This window comes from Ascaphus truei, chromosome 19, assembly GCF_040206685.1.
Source record: "Ascaphus truei isolate aAscTru1 chromosome 19, aAscTru1.hap1, whole genome shotgun sequence".
Classification (NCBI taxonomy): Eukaryota; Metazoa; Chordata; class Amphibia; order Anura; family Ascaphidae; genus Ascaphus; species Ascaphus truei.
In genome coordinates, this window is record NC_134501.1 from 30,641,616 (window position 1) to 30,664,784 (window position 23,169).

A 23,169-nucleotide genomic window follows, 5' to 3' on the forward strand; every position below is an offset into this window, starting at 1 on the left:
TAATTAAAAACATCACCATCACAAATACAATTTCTGTGACAAAACACAAAGAAGTTTCACTTAAAATGCTCGTGCTTGGCAAACACACCCTTTTTTATGTTCTAGTTAGGGACAGTGCCCCTACAAATAGGGTCTCGATAGATAGCCAAGGTGGACCCAGCTGTTCACAGAAGAGGAGGCATGCACACCACAGAAGTCCCTTTGAGGGGGATCCCAGGGTGCTACATGATCACATCTACAGGGAGAGCCACACACGCTGTAAACGTCTTTCATGGGAGATTTGATCCATATTTAGGAAATGTTTATCCCTAATTCACAGTGTCTGTTGAAGAGCTGCTGATCATTGTTCTGTGTGTGGAGGGACACTGTTCTGAGATAATGTTCTGCTGGGGACAAATGTATTAGTGTTCTGCAGGTGTCTGCCATAAGATGGATTTATCAATCCCCTAGAGGTTTTTCTAGGGGGTGTGTTAATCAATGTTCTGCAGGTATCTGTCAGTGAATGAGGTGGTCAATGCTCTGTAGGTGTTTGCTAGTTGATGGGTTACAAGTCATACACAGTATAAATCTATAGTAAAGTGGTTGTTTTATAGGTGTCTTGTGAGACTCGGGTACTAAAATGCTCTTCATGATAATTTTATGATAGTAGATTACGGGTGGCCAACTCCAGTTCTCAAGGGCCCCCCACCAGGTTGACTGAGCCACCTGTGCTGAAGCAGGGTTATCCTGAAATCCTGACCTGTGGGTGACCCTTGAGGACAGGTGTTGTCCACCCCTGTAGAAACATGATTCTTTTTTAGAGTGCCAGATAGCCCTTCACTGATCATTATAAAGGTCCACAGTGGTCCTTATCAGTGAACCACATCCTTTTTGAGCTTTCTAGGGAAGATCACATCATCTACAACTCTCAAATGCATCAGATGCCTCGCAATGGAAAAGGGACTTCTACTTCCATTACTGATGTTACATTGTTGGTCGTTACTATGTGATCTCTGCACAAGCGATTAAGTGGCTGTGATCCCAAAATGTCTGTGGCACTTTGGTGCAGCCGGCATTCCAGCACTGAAAGCGGTATTGCTGTGCAGGTTCCGTGTAAACCTGAGCAGAGCAGTGGTCTGTATTAGTCTGGTAAGTGCTCTGCACGTATCTGGAACGTGTGATGATTTAACCATGCTCTGTTTGTTTCAGTCAAATTATGCATCAAGCAGGTAAAATGTAAATATTTATTAATATAGTACTTTTAACTAAGAGTATCTTATGTACAAATTGTATTTGGTCAATGAGTTTTCAAAAAGTGGCTTCAGTTTTGTGCAGGACTAACCCACTATTGGCACTCAAGTGTGAAGACCTTAGTTGTGGTGGACGGTCACAGTTTCTAATCAGACCTCAGCATGGGAGTGTGTCTGGGTTTAGCGGGGCTATCATAGTCAAGCCTCGGTGGAGGTAAATTTGTAGCAGTAATCATAGTTTTGTGGACGTGGTGGAATGGGTGGAGGATGCTCAGGGATGGGGATATTCTCCAGGTCCAGCAGCCTCAGCTTGAGCTCTGTGTTCAGCAGGATGTCCAAGTCACTCCGTGTGCACGTGCTAGACATCTCTCGACCTAGCAGTGCATTCAACCCATCCAGCCAGAGACACAACTAAGGAAGGAGAAAGAAAGAGTTCACTCGCATCCCTCCACACACCTCTATAAAACATACCTGTTATGATTAGGGAGAATATCTAACACTTCACTGCTATAGGGGCTTGTTACATGCTGCAGTATATAACACAAAATTATATAAGGTGCCTAAATATAGACAAGCAAATTAAAAGATATATATGATAATATATTATACGACCATATATTGATGTAGACACAATGCCATACACTGGTGATGCACACGGTTTCTTGGTCATCCAATGATGAAGATGGTAGTGGGGCATGAAAGACAAAAGGAAAAAACATACATAGTGCAATACTATTAAGGATACCACTGATACATGTGCACAGTGAATTAATCTGAAAAAAACTGACATACAACACAAAACCTATAGAAGCCTCAGAGAAAACAAACGGGATGAATATTGAGTGCTATAACAACACATTTATTAAAAAAATAATTAAAAAGCAGTATGAACAATTTAAGCCAATATAACTCTCAGCTGCTAGTGGTGCAATTCTCTAGATAGAAGAGGGCTGAAAGCAGTGGATGGGATTGGAGAGTATCCTCTCTCATATGTGGCACATCTACTGCGGGGCAACTGCTGACATCTATGGTCTGCGGATCCCCACTGGTTGTCTCCTCTGATGTGGAGCACGAACGATCTCCTGATAATAGCAGATGGTGGAATAAACAGACCGACGGTGCCTCTCTCACACTTGGGGCGGGTGGCGACAAGCGCCAGGGTCTGGTCGTCCTCTGTGGAGAGTTTGAAGCTAGACCCCGCGTCTCTCCTCTCACAGCCTGGAGCGGGTGTCAGAGAGCGCTAGGATCTTTCCGTCCTCTGTGTGTGACGCACCGCCGGGGCTCGCGTCTCGCGAGACTTCGCTGATTTGACAGGGGTGCGAAGATAGCTTGACTTTCGAAACGAGTAGGGTATGCCTTTATTTCTCTCTGCAGCCCTCAGTTGATATTTACACTATCTTCTACTAGCCAAAGATTACTGCATTAGTTCCAGATTGGAACCGGCTTTCCCCTGTCAAGTCAGCGAAGTCTCACACAGAGGACGGAAAGATCCTAGCGCTCTCTGACACATATGAGAGAGGATTCTCTCCAATCCCATCCACTGCTTTCAGCCCTCTTCTATCTAGAGAATTGCACCACGAGCAGCTGAGAGTTATATTGGCTTAAATTGTTCATACTGCTTTTTAATTATTTTTTAATAAATGTGTTGTTATAGCACTCAATATTCATCCCCTGTTTGTTTTCTCTGAGGCTTCTATAGGTTTTGTGTTGTATGTCAGTTTGTTTCAGATTAATTCACTGTGCACATGTATCAGTGGTATCCTTAATAGTATTGCACTATGTATGTTTTTTCCTTTTGTCTTTCATGCCCCACTACCATCTTCATCATTGGATGACCAAGAAACCGTGTGCATCACCAGTATATGGCATTGTGTCTACATCAATATATGGTCGTATAATATATTATCATATATATCTTTTCATTTGCTTGTCTATATTTAGGCACCTTATCTAATTTTGTGTTACAAACTTTTGCAGTGACCGGGTGGTCAGTGTTAGATTCGGCAGCCACCGATCAATCACTTCATTGCGATTGATAGGGATTGTTATATTCATATAGAAATATAGTTTACGTGAATTGTTTTTAGTTTATGTGAATTGTTTTTAGCGCTACCTATTTTTTGTTTACTTTCATGCTGCAGTATATAACAATTAGAGATGGGCAAAACTTGAGAGGTAAAGAGACCTATTTTACTTGAATCTCAAGATTAAATAATAGCAAATAAAAAGATCACTTGTGAGCACAATCACATGTCTTAGACAGGTCTGCACCCCTGACTTTCACCATTATCACCTAGCATACAGTGCTTCCACTGCAGCAAGGGATTCTGGGAAATGACACATATATACATATACCGTATATATTTCCTCAAACCGCCCTCCAAATAACAGTGAGAAATGTCTATGCTTAGAAAGGAGCATGGAAGTCTCTGTGAGGGGGCGCGGCTGCAGTGAAAACTGGAACATTTATCAACTCCTTAACAATGCACCGAAGGGTGAGAAACACGTTGGACGTCTCCATGTTACACATGTTGTTGAAATACAGTCTCTTTTTTTATTTATTTATCCTGGTCTCTTCAAGTTACAATTTTTCCTGTTTTCACTGAAACGAAGCCCCTCAGGGAAACTTCCAATTTCCTGATTACTGAACTACGCATCAGGGATACGCCAGCTGGAGATCCCGAACTACAGCACTGAATCACAGAGGCATGAAACACAATTTACAGCCAGGGAAGACATTCGGATAAAGGTATTTGTTTATACTACGAATAATATATGACTGATCCAACAAGAGGCTTATGTGTCACTGCATATCATTGGTGACGAAGATATATATGTTGAGGGCCCAGCTTCCTCAATGAAACCCTAAATCACAGGAAGATGTTTGTAACGGACCCAGTAGCGCGGCTTTCTTTATATTCTTTCAGAAAGAAGCACACCTGAGGTAACTGGGAGATATGCTAATAAAATATGCAAAGCATATTCAAATGACTCACAAATGACAGACAGATGCTCTAGTAGTGGATGTTAAATCAGCTGCTGGGTAGCTTTATTGCTCACACCTGTGTCTAATCCAGCTATTGGCATATCACATATTTATTTCAGGTGTGGTCCTTCTTGTGCGCAAGGAATATTCAACTGGCAATGGCAGTCAGGAAGTGGTCTGCTTTAAATGGAAGCCAGGAGGAGATGGTTGCAGGTGTGAGCAGTGAGTAGTTGAAAAGTATGCTGTGACAGTGATGCTACCCAGCAGCTGGTTTAGCTCCCACTGCTAGAGCTGCTGCTGCGAATAGCAAAGGTTATGTTGGTTCTTCAAATCCTGTTCTGTTTCCACAAGGTGTCTTAGATGTCAACTCAATATAGTTCTTATGGAAATCATTTTAGGAAGTGTAGGGTATGAGTAATTTGCATATCTTTCAGGTGTGCTCGTTTCTGAGCACATGGGTCTCTCCCTCTTCCCTTCCCCCTAATATATATATATATATATATATATATATATATATATATATATATATATATATATATATATATATATATATATATATATATATATATATATATATATATATATATATATATATATATATAAAGCAGAAAATAGCCGTGTTAGTCCAGTTGCGATAGTGCAGAATAAATGAGTTCTTCAGTATTAGGTGATACCTTTTTTATTGGACTAACAATTTATGTCATAGGACAAGCTTTCGAGAGTTTTCCTCTCTTCTTCAGGTCAAGCAATACTGATATACAAAGGATTCAATGGCTAAAACAGTGTAGAGAGAAGAAGAAAAAAAAAAAAAGAACAGATATTTACTGTAGATAAGGTAGGGTGTTAAATGTGTTTGAAGCCAGGGGACAGTGTCAAAGAAAGGTGGGGAGGGGGGGGGGCTACTGGGGGAGAGAGAGAAAGTGTGGATAAGAATAGAGGCAAGCAGGATAATTACAAGCAATTTTGATAGGGTGTGAGAAAACCCATGTCCGCATTAAGTCCTTTGGTTTTGGTGTCAAAGAGTCTTATCATTCTGAGTTCAAATGTTTTCCGTTCTTGGGTGCTTTTAAACATTCCATTGAGGATTTTGATTTTTAGATAATTTATGGAATGATCCTAAAGATATCAAAAAAGGTATATATCTTATACTATATTAGTGAAAGCACTGTATGTTTGCCTGCATGCCTGCCTGCATGCATGCCTGCCTGCTGGATGTCCGGTGTCCCTAGCGGCAATCTCATTGGTCCCTTGGCCCGCCCGCCCCCGCACACCTCTCATTGGCCTCACACACTCACACCACCCCCTTGGCCCGCCCCCCACACCTCTCATTGGCCTGAGGCGGAGTGACGGGCCAAAGGTCCAAAAAAATAAATAAAACACACACACACACACACACACACACACACACACACACACACACACCTCTCTCCCCTCTCCAAATCACCTCTTCCCCCTCCCCAGCGGCATCATCTCTTCCCCCTCCCCAGCGGCATCACCTCTTCCCCCTCCCCAGCGGCATCACCTCTTCCCCCTCCCCAGCGGCATCACCTCTTCCCCCTCCCCAGCGGCATCACCTCTTCCCCCTCCCCAGCGGCATCACCTCTTCCCCCTCCCCAGCGGCATCACCTCTTCCCCCTCCCCAGCGGCATCACCTCTTCCCCCTCCCCAGCGGCATCACCTCTCCCCCCTCACCGCTCCAAATCACCTCTTCCCCCTCCCCAGCGGCATCACCTCTTCCCCCTCCCCAGCGGCATCACCTCTTCCCCCTCCCCAGCGGCATCACCTCTTCCCCCTCCCCAGCGGCATCACCTCTTCCCCCTCCCCAGCGGCATCACCTCTTCCCCCTCCCCAGCGGCATCACCTCTTCCCCCTCCCCAGCGGCATCACCTCTTCCCCCTCCCCAGCGGCATCACCTCTTCCCCCTCCCCAGCGGCATCACCTCTTCCCCCTCCCCAGCGGCATCACCTCTTCCCCCTCCCCAGCGGCATCACCTCTTCCCCCTCCCCAGCGGCATCACCTCTTCCCCCTCCCCAGCGGCATCACCTCTTCCCCCTCCCCAGCGGCATCACCTCTCCCCCCTCACCGCTCCAAATCACCTCTTCCCCCTCCCCAGCGGCATCACCTCTTCCCCCTCCCCAGCGGCATCACCTCTTCCCCCTCCCCAGCGGCATCACCTCTTCCCCCTCCCCAGCGGCATCACCTCTTCCCCCTCCCCAGCGGCATCACCTCTTCCCCCTCCCCAGCGGCATCACCTCTTCCCCCTCCCCAGCGGCATCACCTCTTCCCCCTCCCCAGCGGCATCACCTCTCCCCCCTCACCGCTCCAAATCACCTCTCCCCGCTCCAAATCACCTCTCCCCGCTCCAAATCACCTCTCCCCCCTCCCCGCTCCAAATCACCTCGCTCCCCTCCCCGCTCCAAATCACCTCGCTTCCCGCAGCTGCCACGCGGCGCGTAAGATGGCGGACCCCCTTCCTCCCTCGCGGCGCCGAGTCAGACGGTGGCGGCGCCCGGAAGTACAGGTAGGTGTCGCTCCCCACCTCCGGCGCCAAACGGAACTGAGAAAAGGCGCATCAACTGAGGTGTGTGTGTGTGTGTGTGTGTGTGTGTGTGTGTGTGTGTCACTGTCCACTGCCCCCCCCTCCTATCCACTGCCCCCCCTCCTGTCCACTGCCCCCCCCTCCTGTCCACTGCGTCCCCCCTCCTGTCCACTGCGTCCCCCCTCCTGTCCCCCCTCCTGTCCACTGCGTCCCCCCTCCTGTCCACTGCGTCCCCCCTCCTGTCCACTGCGTCCCCCCCCCTGTCCCCCCTCCTGTCCACTGCCCCCCCCCTCCTGTCCACTGCCCCCCCCTCCTGTCCACTGCCCCCCCCCTCCTGTCCACTGCCCCCCCCTCCTGTCCACTGCCCCCCCCTCCTGTCCACTGCGTCCCCCCTCCTGTCCACTGCGTCCCCCCTCCTGTCCCCCCTCCTGTCCACTGCGTCCCCCCTCCTGTCCACTGCGTCCCCCCTCCTGTCCACTGCGTCCCCCCTCCTGTCCCCCCTCCTGTCCACTGCCCCCCCCCTCCTGTCCACTGCCCCCCCCCTCCTGTCCACTGCCCCCCCCCTCCTGTCCACTGCCCCCCCCTCCTGTCCACTGCCCCCCCCTCCTGTCCACTGCCCCCCTCCTGTCCACTGCCCCCCCTCCTGTCCACTGCCCCCCCCTCCTGTCCACTGTCCCCCCCTCCTGTCCACTGCCCCCTCCCTCCTGTCCACTGCCCCCCCCTCCTGTCCACTGCCCCCCCCTCCTGTCCACTGCCCCCCCCCTCCTGTCCACTGCCCCCCCCCTCCTGTCCACTGCCCCCCCCCTCCTGTCCACTGCCCCCCCCTCCTGTCCACTGCCCCCCCTCCTGTCCACTGCCCCCCCTCCTGTCCACTGCCCCCCCTCCTGTCCACTGCCCCCCCCCTCCTGTCCACTGCCCCCCCCCTCCTGTCCACTGCCCCCCCCCCCTCCTGTCCACTGCCCCCCCCCTCCTGTCCACTGCCCCCCCCCTCCTGTCCACTGCCCCCCCCCTCCTGTCCACTGCCCCCCCCTCCTGTCCACTGCCCCCCCCCTCCTGTCCACTGCCCCCCCCCTCCTGTCCACTGCCCCCCCCCTCCTGTCCACTGCAGGAAATGCAGGGGGAGGAATCCATGCCTTTGAGGCGCCCCCCCCCTCCCTCCCTTTGACGCCCCCCCCCTCCCTCCCTTTGACGCCCCCCCCCTCCCTCCCTTTGACGCCCCCCCCCTCCCTCCCTTTGACGCCCCCCCCCTCCCTTTGATGCCCCCCCCCTCCCTTTGACGCCCCCCCCCTCCCTTTGACGCCCCCCCCCTCCCTTTGACGCCCCCCCCCTCCCTTTGACGCCCCCCCCCTCCCTTTGACGCCCCCCCCCTCCCTTTGACGCCCCCCCCTCCCTTTGACGCCCCCCCCTCCCTTTGACGCCCCCCCCCTCCCTTTGACGCCCCCCCCCTCCCTTTGACGCCCCCCCCTCCCTTTGACGCCCCCCCCTCCCTTTGACGCCCCCCCCCTCCCTTTGACGCCCCCCCCTCCATTTGACGCCCCCCCCCTCCCTTTGACGCCCCCCCCCTCCCTTTGACGCCCCCCCCCTCCATTTGACGCCCCCCCCCTCCCTTTGAGGCCCCCCCCCTCCCTTTGACGCCCCCCCTCCCTTTGACGCCCCCCCTTCCCTTTGACGCCCCCCCCTTCCCTTTGACGCCCCCCCCCTCCCTTTGACGCCCCCCCCCTCCCTTTGACGCCCCCCCCCTCCCTTTGACGCCCCCCCCTCCCTTTGACGCCCCCCCCTCCCTTTGACGCCCCCCCTTCCCTTTGACGCCCCCCCCTTCCCTTTGACGCCCCCCCCCTCCCTTTGACGCCCCCCCCCTCCCTTTGAGGCCCCCCCCCTCCCTTTGACGCCCCCCCCCTCCCTTTGACGCCCCCCCTTCCCTTTGACGCCCCCCCCTTCCCTTTGACGCCCCCCCCCTCCCTTTGACGCCCCCCCCCTCCCTTTGACGCCCCCCCCTCCCTTTGACGCCCCCCCCTCCCTTTGACGCCCCCCCCTGCCTTTGACGCCCCCCCCTGCCTTTGACGCCCCGCGCGCACACACTGACTGACTGCCGCACGCACGCACACACTGACTGACGCGCACACAAAGCCTGACTGACGCACGCACACACTGACTGAGGCACACACTGACTGTGTGTGCGTCAGTCAGTCTGTGTGTGTTTGTGTTTCTGCCTCAGACTCACTGACGCGCGAGCAAACACACAGTGACTGACGCACACACGCTACATGAAGCTGTAAAGGAGGGAGGGAGGGGGGGGACTGGATTGATGTGAATGGGGGACAAACAGAGAGAGGGGGGAGGAGAGAGAGGAACGGGAACATTACATCCCGGGCAACGCCGGGTCTCTCAGCTAGTATATATATATATATATATATAAAACACAAAAATGTTCAGGGCACTCTAAATGGGTAAAGGCAGGACAAATAACTTATCTTGTTAGTCCGGGTGCTAGCAGTGTAGCCAGGATCACCATCCAGCAACAAAAATAGATAGGACGGGAATCAAAGAAATCCGCAGCACTCACTCTTGAATGTACAAAATAAAAAGGTTTGATACATCAAAAAATATCAGGGGTAAATACAAGAAAAATGGAGCGACGTTTCGGACCCCCCGGTCTTTTCTCAAGCCCCCCATGTATTTACCTCTGACTTTTTTTGATGTATAAAACCTTTTTATTTGTGACATTCAAGAGTGAGTGCTGCGGGTTTCTTTGATTCCCGTCACACACACACACACACACACACACACACACACACATATACACACATTCCTTTGTTTCTTACTTCATGTCTTGAGGGGGCAATGAAATTCAGGGAGCTGTCTACATCATAACAGATGGAAAAGGCATGTTCTGTTATCTCCTGTAGATAAGAAATGGTTTAATCAGTAAGACAGAACTGATGGAAACAAAAGGGGCTGATTCTATATACTCCAAAGTGGCTTATTACCTTGAATGGGAGTTTTTGGCCAATCGCAAAAGAGGGGCGAATTCATTAAAGACCAAAGTGGCCGTTTCCGGACAAAAATCTCCATTGAAGTCAATATGAATTTTCGGTCGAAACGGACACGTACAGTCTTTATTGAATTAGCCCAGAGTTTATATAATCAGACCCATGAATAGACCAGCATCTTTATAAACACGAAACCCCCTACATATCCAGTATTAAACGTGCACTGCGAGTAACATATGGTGAAGCCGCTATAAAACGGATGCCTTCAATCATATGAGAACTTTTCCAATGTTTTAGAAAGAGCATGTCATACATTGGATTTGCAATAAACCACACAAGCATGTACTGTAACACCTGGTCCCGCACACCTAGTGAATCCCCATACAGTCCCACAACACCTAGTGACTCTCCATACAGTCCCACACACCTAGTGACTTCCTGTACACCTAGTGACTCCCCATACAATCACACACACCTAGAGACTCCCCATAGAGTCCCACACACCTAGTGACTCCCCATACAGTCCCACACACCTAGTGACTCTCCATACAGTCCCACACACCTAGTGACTCTCCACACATCTGGTAATTCCCCATACAGTCACACACACCGATTGACTCTCCATACAGTCCCACACACCTAGTGACTCCCCATACAATCACACACATCTAGTGACTCCCCATACAGTCCCACACACCTAGTGACTCCCCATACAGTCCCACACACCTAGTGACTCCCCATACAGTCCCACACACCTAGTGACTCCCCATACAGTCCCACACACCTAGTGACTCCCCATACAGTCCCACACACCTAGTGACTCCCCATACAGTCCCACACACCTAGTGACTCCCCATACAGTCCCACACACCTAGTGAATCCCCATACAGCCCCACACACCTAGTGACTCCCCATACAGCCCCACACACCTAGTGACTCCCCATACAGTCCCACACACCTAGTGACTCCCCATACAGTCCCACACACCTAGTGACTCCCCGTACAGTCCCACACACGTAGTGACTCCCCATACAGTCCCACACACCTAGTGATTCCCCATACAGTCCCAAACACATAGTGACTCCCCATACAGTCCCACACACCTAGTGACTCCCCATACAGTCCCACACACCTAGTGACTCCCCATACAGTCACACACACCTAGTGACTCCCCATACAGTCCCACACACCTAGTGACTCCCCATACAGCCCCACACAGGTAGTGACCACAATACCAAGTCACACACAGAGAATACTTGATATTACTAAATAAAGACATACAATACAATACTAACAGTGAGCTTCCAGAAGGGCTGGGTCTGCCCGCCGGACTTACCCCTCTCCAGCACACTCCGGGAAGCTCACACACAGCCACAGACCCCTCCAGGATCCTCCACCCATCTCACCCTCCAGGATCCTCCACCCATCTCACCTTGTTCAGTTTGCCGGAGCCTTTTTCCTTCATATGAGGACAATCCTTTCCCGTAAGCACACACTTAATGTCAGCGACTGGAACTGAGGGAGAGAGAGACAGTGTGTGTGTGTGTGTGTGTGTGTGTGTTTATTTTTAACCCCTTCACTGCCAGAGGGGTCTGCAAAGCAATGCGTCACAGCCCCTCTGACTGCAAAGGGTTAAGAACGTGTTATTACAATAACAACAAGGACCCTTTCCAATATATGAGCTATTTACTATAAAAGATTTGGCCCTATCAAATTGAATAAGATTGTAGACTTACAATATATTGACTACGGTCATGTTTGAGCGATATTATGTGCTGTATTCCTCTGTTCCCATAGATTGTGGACTTTTCACACGTACATTTCTTTAAAGCACTTTCCTTACCATGTTTTCAAATGTAATCTGTTCAAATCTATCGACACGCATTTAACGGTTAAATGCGCCGTTCCATTTACTACTGAATGGAATTAACCTTTGGAGAGCTGGAACGCCCGCTGCATTTGAGTCCTATGGCCCTTACCTGGCATTCCGACACGGGAAGGGTTAATAGCCTACTGTATGTACTTACTACGTTTAAACTACATGGACCCGTTTTAACACCTGCATTATGGGATTTAAAAAAAAATGGAAAACTTGTCTGTATATCGAAATGAAAAGATTTCTTAGTCCCTAATAAAAACATTTTTTTTTAAATGAAGTGGTTGATGTTTACACGTACAGAAAGGTTTAAGTGTTTGTTTTGAAGCGTTGCTTCCCTTTTTGTTTACGGTTGGGTCAAATGGAAGAAAGAGTTTCCTACACGTAAGAGAAATGGTTAGCCTGAAATGTTTGCTCCAATTCGTACATGGCGGATTATCTTGATGCAAATACAAGATACAAAATGGCCGCACAGTTACATTTCATTATATTCTAGGCATCACGTAGCTAGGGACGGGCGGAACTGTCTGTGACGGTGAGGGGGTAACCAGGCTCAATAATAAAGGTTAAGCCCCCTTGGTTGCCCCTGATCCGTGTTTTGGGGTCCTAGAGTGTCAGGTCTTGGACCTGACTGTCGTATATGCATTACTGTGACTGTGTGTAAATTATGCGACAATGAAGAATTTTTGTGTTGTGCCTTTCCAGGAGTGCCAGCACGCAGAGATTGCTAGGCTATGAGGTTCAGGGTGGGTTTTGCGGAGAAAGTCTTTGCAGATTGTGGCAATGTAGCGGGGTCCTCGAGTTACGGAATACCCCAAAGCTGTACCTGAGAATCAGGTAAGATTCTCAGATACATTGAAGCACAGTGCTCCGGTTAAAATCCTACCCTGGAAACGTTCTTGCGACTCACCGCCAGGAGTCCCTGCTTCAGCACAGACCAAAAAGGTCATAAGGGATGAAGGTATCCCCAGAAAGGTACAGGGATCCCTAGTATAAGAGGGGGATGCACAGCTCATGCCCAAGTCACCCTGACCCTGGTATAGGGGTTCGGGGGTGCTCCAGCTATGTGATAAAGCTGTGAGGTTTTTATTTGTGTGCCTGTAAGGATTCGGGAGTCACGCCCCCTACGGCGCGCTCCCGCCCTACCTCCGTTCACGCGCGGGGCTCCTTTCAAGGGAACATCGTTCAGAGGCCACACAGCGCGCATGCGTGCACCAGAGATGTCACCAGGTACTGCGTGGGAAGGCCCCGCCTCTGGATTGTGCCATGCATCAGCGGCGCGTGACGCACACAAGTGACACGTGTGTGACGCGTGTCCTACGTGCCCAAGCTCCGTGGCAACAGAACTAATCAACACCAGCACATTCAGCTGTCTCCTGCACCTAGCCCAATCACTGCTTCCGCTGAGGCCGTGCCCCCGCTCCGCCTCTCCATAGGATTGGACAGTCCTGCGTATATATGCTCAGCTGTGCCACTGGCACTTTGGCTGAGCATAGATTCATGTTCCCTTGTGCTTTCCTGTTCTTTGCCTCCACAGTCGTGCCTTGCCTTGCTGAACCTTGCTCCGTGTACCGACCCGGCATTGCTCTTGGACTCCGCGCCTCTGGAATTCTGACCCCGGCTACCTCTGACCCTCTGCATCTCTCCAACCTTGACCTTGGCACTCGGACAACGACTACTCTCCATTCTCCAACCCCAACTACGGCTAATAGTACCTTCAACGATCCGGACCTCTCATACTCTGACCTTGGCAAGTATAACGATGAATCTTACCTCTCCAACCCCGACCCGGCTACCTCGACCAATCTACACTCCAGACGTGTGCCAGTGGCTGTAGGTGGCGTTTATACCCATCCTCACCTCAGTCCCGGGGTCCCGCCTTGTTTGTGGTGACCACAGCGTTACAGTGCCAAATGTAAAGTCAGGTTTCTACAGTGTGTCAGGGATAAGGCTAATAAGGGTAGAGGGTAAATCTTCTTATTCTATCCCTGACACCAGAAAGGGGGACATAGACATTTTTAGCACATGATACAATGTAAAAGTATATTTTATTAAAGGATTATATTTAATAGGTATATATATGCTTGTAACCTGTATACACTGGCGACACACTTTATTCGAGCTTGGCTAGTCCCACGAATTCGGGTATACCCGGGTGTATTGAGGTTTGTGACTGTTTTCTGCCCGAGTGCATTGAGTTATTTTCCAAGCAGGGATTGAAGCATTTTATTCCCGCTGGCTGCAATACTGCACAGTATATATATATAAACTGCATTACAATTCATGAATTTATGCCATCTGGTAGACACGCGAAGCATTGCAGCCTATTAAATCCTAATCATTATCATTTAACAGATCAGCCGCCCATCAGCCAGGCATGAACCCAGGCTGGGAAGGCAAATGCAACGGGGCTTGTCAGAGGTTAGGAGTGGCGCATTCCAGGTATCTGCCAGGTACATACCGGGTATTTGCTCGAATAAAGTGTGTCGGTGCAGTATGAACTGTGGGATTTCCAAGTCCCGGGTTCCAAGACACCAGATGGCCACCAGGCTTGGTGCCACTGTGTCTGCTCAGGTCCTGAACTTGAAAGCCTCAGGGATGCCAAGGTGTTGGAACAGGCAGGGTACGGGAGTTACACTCAAGTACCAACGCCCTGGTATAACAAAGGGCTATCCGGTCACCATTTGCCCAGCCCCAGACGTTGAGGCGCCTGGCACAGCGGGGGGTTCGATATTCTAAGAGGCAGAGGTGCCAGGTTGGCACATGCCCCTTAGCAGAATTGAAATCGGTACCCGTCCGGCTTCGGAGTACTGGCAAATCGGTGATAGGCTGGCAGAGAAATTCCCACGCGCTGATTGTGAATGGGATTCCAAAACCTATAAGAAACCTTGCAGCCAATCAAGACCTCAGATTCTAAGCGCCAAACCATCAGCGGAAAATTGAAGATCCCAAAAAGATGCTCTGAGAGAAATAGACGTGAACCAGCTTCAGGAAATTGAAGGTATTATCTAAATCCCCCTTTTCAGGGGCCATGTTCTGAAAACGGAACTTAGCGGTCATGGTTGGAACTGCATGCCTTATTGAGTTCCAGGACTTTTGTGAGTACCTCCCGGTCATTGGAAAGGACTCGTACAGACTTCATTTTGTAGCCATTTGGACTAGGAAAGTTTAGTTTGCTAGCCCTGATCCCCAGTAAGTGTGTATTTCTCTTACATATTGTGATCCATTGTGTGTATGTCTTTTCCTGGAATAAATTACAATTTATTTTACCTCCTTGTTTTGCTCAATCATATGATCCCGGTATAAAAGGTGTTAATGAACCTGGTCTCCCGTGACAGGTTTCTATATTAACTCGTGGCAGCGGTGGGATCAGTTGAGCCTATGTTATACAATCCTGCAGAATCTCATAACATAGAGGGGAACTCGAAGGTTGCGAGCTCCCAAAACAAGCGTAACGTACACACGTTTTACAAAGCATGGCAAACACGGGTTCTCTCTGTCACTTAGCTTAGTGCCAGCAGGTGAACATGGACAAGCGGTCAGGTCGGTACCGGTCCTGGGACTGAGCCAAGATTGTTGCCCGATGTGAGAGCTACGGGTTGCCGACAGATGGTCGGTCAAAGACATTACTGGAAGAGGACTTAGAATCTCACGAAGCAAATATTGCTTCACTAGAGGGGGATGTAACCTCAGCTGTAGTTGCAGTGGTCACATTTCAGCCAGGGGTGCAGAAGGTTATTCCAGTCCCGGTGGTGGAGGAAGGACATGGGGAGGGAGTGGGTGCCAGCATGGGTCTTGCTGGGGGACGAGTTCGAGGGAGTGCGGCCGTGGTAGCCCCACCGTCTAACGGACTTGCCACACCTGGAATCTCCGCACTCCTTGCTTCATGGGGAGAGGGGATGACCCTGCACGAAAGGGTCTGGCTGCTTGCAGCCGCACAAGGGACATCAGCCCCCCACTCCCACCTTATTAACGGGGAGCAAGCCGCCCCCCCGAGTGGACCACCACAGCTTTGCAAAATTCATGGATGTCACAGATAAAATTGACGTGTTTTTGAGGAACTTCGAGGCCCAGTGTCAAAGATACTGGGTGCCAGAACGGGACTGTGTTTTACGGCTTAACCCGTTATTGTCTGGCGTGGCCAAGGAGACACTCCAGGCAATCCCCGATGAGGATGGCAATGACTATGGACATGTAGCCCTCCTGTTCACCCAGTATGCCCTCACCCCAGAAGCTTACAGTGGAATGTTCAGTTCAGAGGAAATGTGCCACCGGGAGTCTTACATGCTGTTTGCCTCCTGCCTGGTTTTGCATGGGACCCAGTAAGTGGAGGGGTATGGTGCTACCAAGTACCACTTATTTCTGGACTTGATGAAGAGCAATTTTTGCAGCAGTGCCCCTCGGATGTGAGAGAATGGGTCTTTGACCGCAAGCCAAAGACTTATGTGGAAGCTGCACAAATGGCTGATGAGTTCGATACCAGCCGGGCATTGTTGAGAAAGAAAGGGGCTAACCATGATATGGCCAAAAGCACCCCACAGTGGAAGAGCAAACCTGGAGCAGATGGAAGTGCACCCAAAGCTGCAAACTTCAGGCATGAAAGGAGGTGCTGCCAGTGCAAGAAAACTGGCCACATCAAGCGAGACTGTCCGGACCGTCCGAGGTCCAATGGACCCCAGCAGGGGCAATGCTCTCCAGCTGCGAGACCGGTCGCCCATGTGCGACTGGCACACACAGAGGAGCCAAGGGTAGCCATCCAACTAGCCCAGCGAGGGGCTGCAACGGACGAATCTACCCTTGCCACCTGTGGACTAGCAGTGGAGATCGTGGGACATTAGATTACGCCGTTTGGGCTGCAATCCAATGATGTCCGGCAGAAGCATCTGTGCAACTTGACCATCGGAGATCGCCAAGCGGCTGGCTTGCTCGACTCCGGTGCCACTGTTAACCTGGTCCGACCTGATATGGTCCGGTCAGAGGATTTGCTCTCGGGCACCGGGATGCAAGTGACCATGCCAGATGGTGGACCGCGGTCCATCCAGGTTGCCTGGGTCTTTCTTGACTGGGGTGCCGGTAGTGGCATGGGGGAGGTGGGGGCATTGCCCGGGTTAGATGCTGAGGTCTTTCTTGGCAATGATCTGGGGCATGTTACATGTGTTTTTACGCCAGAGCTGGCTCCTGTTGCAGTGATTACCAGGAACCTATTGACCAGGCTTTGGAAGGTAGCCGGGGCATTCTTCATCCCAAATGGCATCATCAAAAACTCATAAAGGCCACTTGGAGTAATGAATGCCGACTTCTCCCTAGCCTCCGGGGTCAGAGGGATCTGCCATTACCCTTTGGACAGATCCATGGTAGTTAGATACTTTGCCCCCGCCAGCTCATCTAACAGCTCGTCCATGCTGGGCATGGGATACACATCTGATACCGTTCTCACATTGAGCTGCCGGTAGTCCACACAGAACCGGGTGGTCCCGTCCTTTTTAGGTACTAGGACTACTGGGCAAGCCCAAGGGCTCTGGGACGGTACAATTACTCCTAGGGCCAGGATCTCTTCTACCTCCCTCTCTATGCTACCCTTTACCTCTGCGGATACTCTGTAAGCATGTTTATGCAGAGGTCTCTGATCACCAGTGAACACTGGGTTATCTGTGATATGTGTTCTGCCCGGCTTGTCCGGGAACAGAACCCTATGTTGCTCTAGCAAACCCTTTGCCTGTACTTTTTGCTGTACACTGATGTGAGACCCTATCTCAATCTGATTTTGAAATGTTGGAAATCTCTTTTCAGTTAGTCAATGTTAATAATACCCCTTTAATTATAGGATTATTAATTCAATTGTATTTTTTTATTTGTATTTTTTTCATTGCCCACTGATTGCCAAAGTATTTATGTATGCCCCTTTAGGGCTATACATACATACAGTGACAAGCAATGCATTGTTTGGCAAATGCTTGCTTTAATTTCTTTTACATGTATTTTAGTTGTTTGCTTTGAATTATTTCTGCTATTTCTTTTGTGTTTTGATTTTTAATTATGGGATTTTTTGTTGTGTTTTCAATTTTTTTTTCTTTCTGTTATTTTTTTGTTTGTTTGCTTTTTAATTGTGGTTTATTTTTGGTCTTTTGCTTTTTAATAATGGTGGTTATTTGGTGTTTTCTTTTCTTTTTTTGGTGTTTTGATTTTTAATTCTGTTGCTTATTTGGTATTTGCTTAATTGATTTCTGGTATTTTTTGTGCTTGCTTTTTTATTGTTGTTTATTTGGTGATTGTTTTGATTGAATTTTATATTGTTGGTGGTTGTTTATTTTTTAGGTTAACCATTGACTGTGATAGTGTTAAATCATGCCCATATTATATGGGCATCATGTACCACTGTGCTAATCAATTTGTTTATTGTCATTTGTAATGTGTTTATTTTTCTATGTAATATGTTTATTTTTCTATGCAATATGTTTTATTTGGGCCTGTTTGTTTTTTTGTTCCCCATTTATTGCTATAGTGGCAAAGCAAGCCCATATTAAATGGACATGCTTTAACACTGAGCCAATCAATGGGTAGCGGGGGTGGTGTCCCCGGGTAGGTTAACCCCTTAATTACTATTTGAGCTGTGCCCCCCTGCCTGCTGCCCTCCATGCTCGTGCCCCCCTTAACTCTTTTGCCGGCATCAAATGACGCTGTGGCATCATGTGACATGACTTCATGTGATGCCACATCGCCATGGCAACGGCCAGCAAATTACGCAGCGGGGTCACGTCACATGACCCTGTGGGTCATGCGCCAGTCTTTAGCTGCTGCAAAAATATTGCGAGCTTTTATACACAGATAAACTTATCACAGCTTTGTGAATAGCTGTTACTGGCAAAAAATTGCACTTTTGCCTTTTTTTGGCCTATCGGACAACTTCTTTGTCTGTGGCTGTTTATGGGTGATAAAAAGCCATTGTAGCGTGATACTGCACTGTTATCACTGCTTTGTGAATGGCAGATCAGACAGTGTCACGCTATAAGAGCATTTATCGCCAACGAAACCACTTTTCAATGCTTTGTGAATCTGCCCCATTGACTCAAAGTTACACAGTCAAAGTGATGCTATGAATAGATTGTGGGCAAGATGAAACAATTGTTCCCATGTGACATGATGTGTGATTGCTAGAACATTATTGTTGTGTACATGGGAGAAGATCGAATACAGAATGTGATAGATATCAGAATGTGTGTGAAAGACAGAGCTTGTGAGAGAGACAGTCACACCTTCTGCCTGGATAACTCAAGTGCTGTCTCAGCTTCACTTTGGACTCACTTTTCTCTTGGAGCATTTCGATTGGAGGATTTTCAATGTTATCTTCCAGGTCTCCGTAATGTAGCACTTTGTGATTGGGCGCGAGGCGGCAGAACCATACCTTGTCTGCAATAGGAGGAATTCGTAAGAGGAGAAAGGGCCTAGGTGATACCCGTGGGGCAGAGAGTAGGGGCCAGGAACTAGGTGTTCTAGAGATGATGACGGGGCAGGTATTAGTGGGATACAGGAAAACAGAGAGGAGGGGAAGGGTAACAGGGTGAGAGTGAAGCAGGTAAATCAGGGATAGAAAGAGAAGACATGTAGTGAAATAGGGATAACAGGGTGACAGAGGTGAACATTGGGATTGTATCTGGTCTACAGAGAGGTAAGAACAAAGTCAGAAGAGGCTGGTGGAAATACTTTGTAAAAATAAATAAAAAATGGGAGCGTTGACAGAAACAAAAGAGAAGGTTGAGGTCTCAGAGTGATTTAGAGAGGAGATGAGATAGCAGTCAGAAAGACTGGGGGTGGGGGGTTAATGTCAGGGTCACAGAGGGCAAGTAGATGTCAGGGTCACAGAGAAGATGGGGGATAGGGTTACAAAGAGGGGATGGGAGTTGCCAGTGTCACAGAGAGAAGAAGCTGAAGTCCTAGGTCTCGGAGAGGGAAGGTAATATATGGGTGTGTGCTCTTCACCCTGTCGACGGCGGGTGCTGATCTTGCGGAACTTGGTGCCCTCACACAGATAGTGGAGTCTCTGCTGTCTGATCAGATTCAGAAGCTCTGGCTTCAGCTGCTGTCTCAGCTCCCTAAATCAACGCAGGAAGGAGGAGGAGTGTGAGGAACATCTTTCTGCTTTCTCTTCAGCCTCTATTCTGTCCCTCTTTGTTTATCTCTGTTGTTGCTTTCCTTATGCCTGGTCATATCTTTTTGCCCATCTGACCGGTGTGTCCGTTATATATCTGTCTGTCTTCTGCACTCTGTGTGTGACTATCTGCTGCATACTCAGCCTTTTCTATCTGCCCATTGCCCAGAGTTCTTTGCTTTCATCTACCTCACGTGAGTCTCCCCCACTCACATGACAGGTGGCGAAAGTGCATCCTCCTGAATCTGCCTCTCCGCCTGCCGCAGTTTAAGGATCTCACTGTAGTTCATTGAGAAGATCCTTGTCCGGAAAAACTCCAGAGATGTGTGAGCAAAAGCAAGACTGCGGGAGATCTGTTCCTTCAGCACGTGCATCACCTGCGAAACAGGGAGGGAATACATCACAGTGCCCAATACCTGCTCCCATACACCCTGACCTTTCATAAAGACACTTTAACGCTTTGAGTGCGCCTTGATGTACATCATGGCAGTTGGTAATCTAGGGGGGCGCTATGTCAGAGAGTACGTCATACTATAAATTCTCATTTGCTAGGGGGAGATGGCGTTCACCGGAAAGGAGGTGGAGTAAGTCATGCGTTCCAGTCCCCTCCAGGAGAGAGTTAAAATCTCCTGCAACATCGTCTGTTGAGGCTTCCTACTGGCTTATTAATAAACCTTGAAACAGCTCAGCTCATGTCTTGAATTCACATTTCTGCCCCACATATTCTACTACTGTATAACACCATCCTCAATGTGACGGTAGGGGCAATGTGGCTCTTCCAATGAAAGGTAAAGCCCAGCTATTTCCCCATCGTCTGCAGGGTAGCCCAATATATTCATCCTATTGTGGCTCATCTGGCCAAAAATGTATGTGGAAACTGGTTGTAACCTTTAGTATGGTTGAAATGTTTGAGTGTATAACTTTGTATTCCGTGTTTCCTGGGCATGCTAGACTGGTAAAACACTTACCCAGTCTGCACGCCCAGGAATATGGGTTCAGCTGGGACCACAAGAAGGTTGTGGACAATAGAGAGTGGGGGTGGGTAGTTTTCCTATCTGGTAAGCAGGGCCATTGTCTGCCCAGACAGAAAGGCGCATATCTCCTCAAGAGATAGCGCGCCGGCACTGGGAACAGGAGAAACAGTAGACGCTGTTCTCATTGGCCGGTTCGTAATTCCCGTCTTCCTTCTCTCAACGCCTCCGTCATGCCCTCTGTCACGATTAGCCAACACAGACGAGCCCTCTCTCTTCCCCTCCCCCATACAAACTTCAACACACGCACTTCGCTTCCCCACAAGGAGTGAGAACCACTCAGAGAAGGGGTGAGGAGCAGACCTGCGCCAGTCAGGGGACACTGTTGCTCCCTTCTCCGGTCGTGCAGAAGTTAGATCCTGGCACCGACAGGAGGAGGGAGAGTATGGCAGACAGTGACCGCTAGCTGCTGCATGGGGGGCCGCTACTGCTGGGGAGCCGCAGCACTGGTCCAGCGGGGCAACCCCGATGGAACCGGTAATGCAGCACCAGGACCAATTAAGCCTTGAAATATAGAACAGCCTTCCCTTCCCCATTACCTCGAAAGTGGAGAAGGAGCCTTTACTAATCTGGTATGTGGCCAATGACTGTGGTAACTGTGGTAAGCAACACAGCTCCCCACTCCGGACATGGTAACCCTTTACTTGTGGATGGATGAATATACCGTTCGGATCTATATTTCCTCACAATTATTCCTCTGCACAAGTAAGGAACTAAAACCTATATACTGTACACGTCTATAGGATTTTGAGGTTGTGTCCTCAAAGTGAATTACGTGTTGAAGTACCTTTTGAGAGACACAACGACTATTGCTGCCCACAGTTATGGACACTTTCAGTACAGTTAAATGATGTAGGTCAGCGTTTCCCAAATGGTGGGTTGTGACCCGGCACTGGGCCACGGCACCAAAATTGCCGGGTCGCAGCAAGGATGGCCGCGCGGTGTCTCCCGTCCCCCCCGCTCAAGTTTAAAAAAAAATAATGGCGGCGATTCCCCCCGCGGTTCTGCGCGCTTGCGCAGGGCAAGCAGGGCCCGCTCCCTTCCTCCCCCCCCCCCACTCCGTTCCTCCCCCCCCGCTCCCTTCCTCCCCCCCGCTCCCTTCCTCCCCCCCGCTCCCAACGTGGGACGGAGGAGGAAGGACCAGCTCCTCTGCGGCCCACACGTTACATGGGGCAGGGTGGAAGTACAAGCTCCTACTGCGGCCCGCTTCCCCCCGTGGCCAGCTTCCCGAGCTCACCTCCCGTGGCACCCCCTCCCGAGCCCACCTCCCGTGCCCCAAGCCCACCTCCCGTCCCGGGCAGCAGGGGATATCGGGGGCAGCAGGGGAAAGCATCCGGCGGCAAGGTAAGTCACCCCACCCAGTCACTGCCTCCCTCCCTGGGCCCCCTCCCACCCACCCAAGTGTCTCTGGGCCAAAGTGTCCCTGGGCAAGTGTCCCTGGGCCCCCTCCCACCCACCCAAGTGTCCCTGGGCCACCTCCCTCCCACCCAAGTGTCCCTGGGCCCCCTCCCTCCCACCCAAGTGTCCCTGGGCCCCCAAAAAGTGTCCCTGGGCCCCCTCCCTCCCACCCACCCAAGTGTCCCTGGGCCCCCTCCCACCCACCCAAGTGTCCCTGGGCCCCCGACCTCCCACCCACCCAAGTGTCCCTGGGCCCCCGAGAGGTGTCCCTGGGCCCCCTAAGTGTCCCTAAGCCCCCTCCCTCCCACCCACCCAAGTGTCCCTGGGCCCCCTCCCACCCACCCAAGTGTCCCTGGGCAACCCTCCCACCCACCCAAGTGTCCCTGGGCAACCCTCCCACCCACCCAAGTGTCCCTGGGCCCCCTGTTTGTGTCTGTGTGCGTATAGGGGAGAGCGAGTGTGTGTGTGTGTGTATCAGTGTGTGTGTGTGTGTGTCTGTGTGTATCAGTATAAGTGTGTGTGTATCAGTGTCTGTGTGTGTATCAGTGTTTGTGTGTGTGTGTGTAGCAGTGTCTCTGTGTGTGTAGCGGTGTCTCTGTGTGTGTATCAGTGTGTGTGTATCAGTGTGTGTGTGTAGCAGTGTCTGTGTGGCTGCGTGTGTGTCAGTGGCTGGGTGTGTGTGTCAGTGGCTCTGTGTGTGTATCAGTGTGTGTGTCAGTGGCTGCGTGTGTCAGTGGCTGTGTGTGTGTGTGTGTATCAGTGGCTGTGTGTGTGTGTATATCAGTGGCTGTGTGTGTGTCTGTGCAGGCCCTATAGGCGATAAAAATTTTAGTGGGTCACGAAAAAGAAGTTAAAAAATAACCGGGTCACGGAAAAAAAAGTTTGGGAAACCCTGATGTAGGTTAATGCCCACCAAGTCTTTTAACTTTTTTGATGAATTGATATGCAAGTTTTTGTATGAACTGTGTGTCCTT

General features: G+C 50.3%; 1 protein-coding gene across 1 annotated transcript in view; it reads right to left on the reverse strand.

Moving 5' to 3' along the window:
• Positions 1–1,209: 1,209 nt before the first annotated feature.
• ELMO3 (engulfment and cell motility 3) overlaps positions 1,210–23,169 on the reverse strand; it is a 65,793-nt gene continuing 43,833 nt past the window's right edge. Inside the window, exons 15-20 of the mRNA XM_075577070.1 lie at positions 19,980–20,143; positions 19,598–19,710; positions 18,923–19,027; positions 11,177–11,259; positions 9,577–9,654; positions 1,210–1,640 (exon numbers count right to left, since the gene is read on the reverse strand). Of these exons, the coding sequence (XP_075433185.1) occupies positions 1,428–1,640; positions 9,577–9,654; positions 11,177–11,259; positions 18,923–19,027; positions 19,598–19,710; positions 19,980–20,143 (756 nt within the window). The 3' untranslated portion in view covers positions 1,210–1,427. The remainder of the gene's footprint in view (positions 1,641–9,576; positions 9,655–11,176; positions 11,260–18,922; positions 19,028–19,597; positions 19,711–19,979; positions 20,144–23,169) is intronic.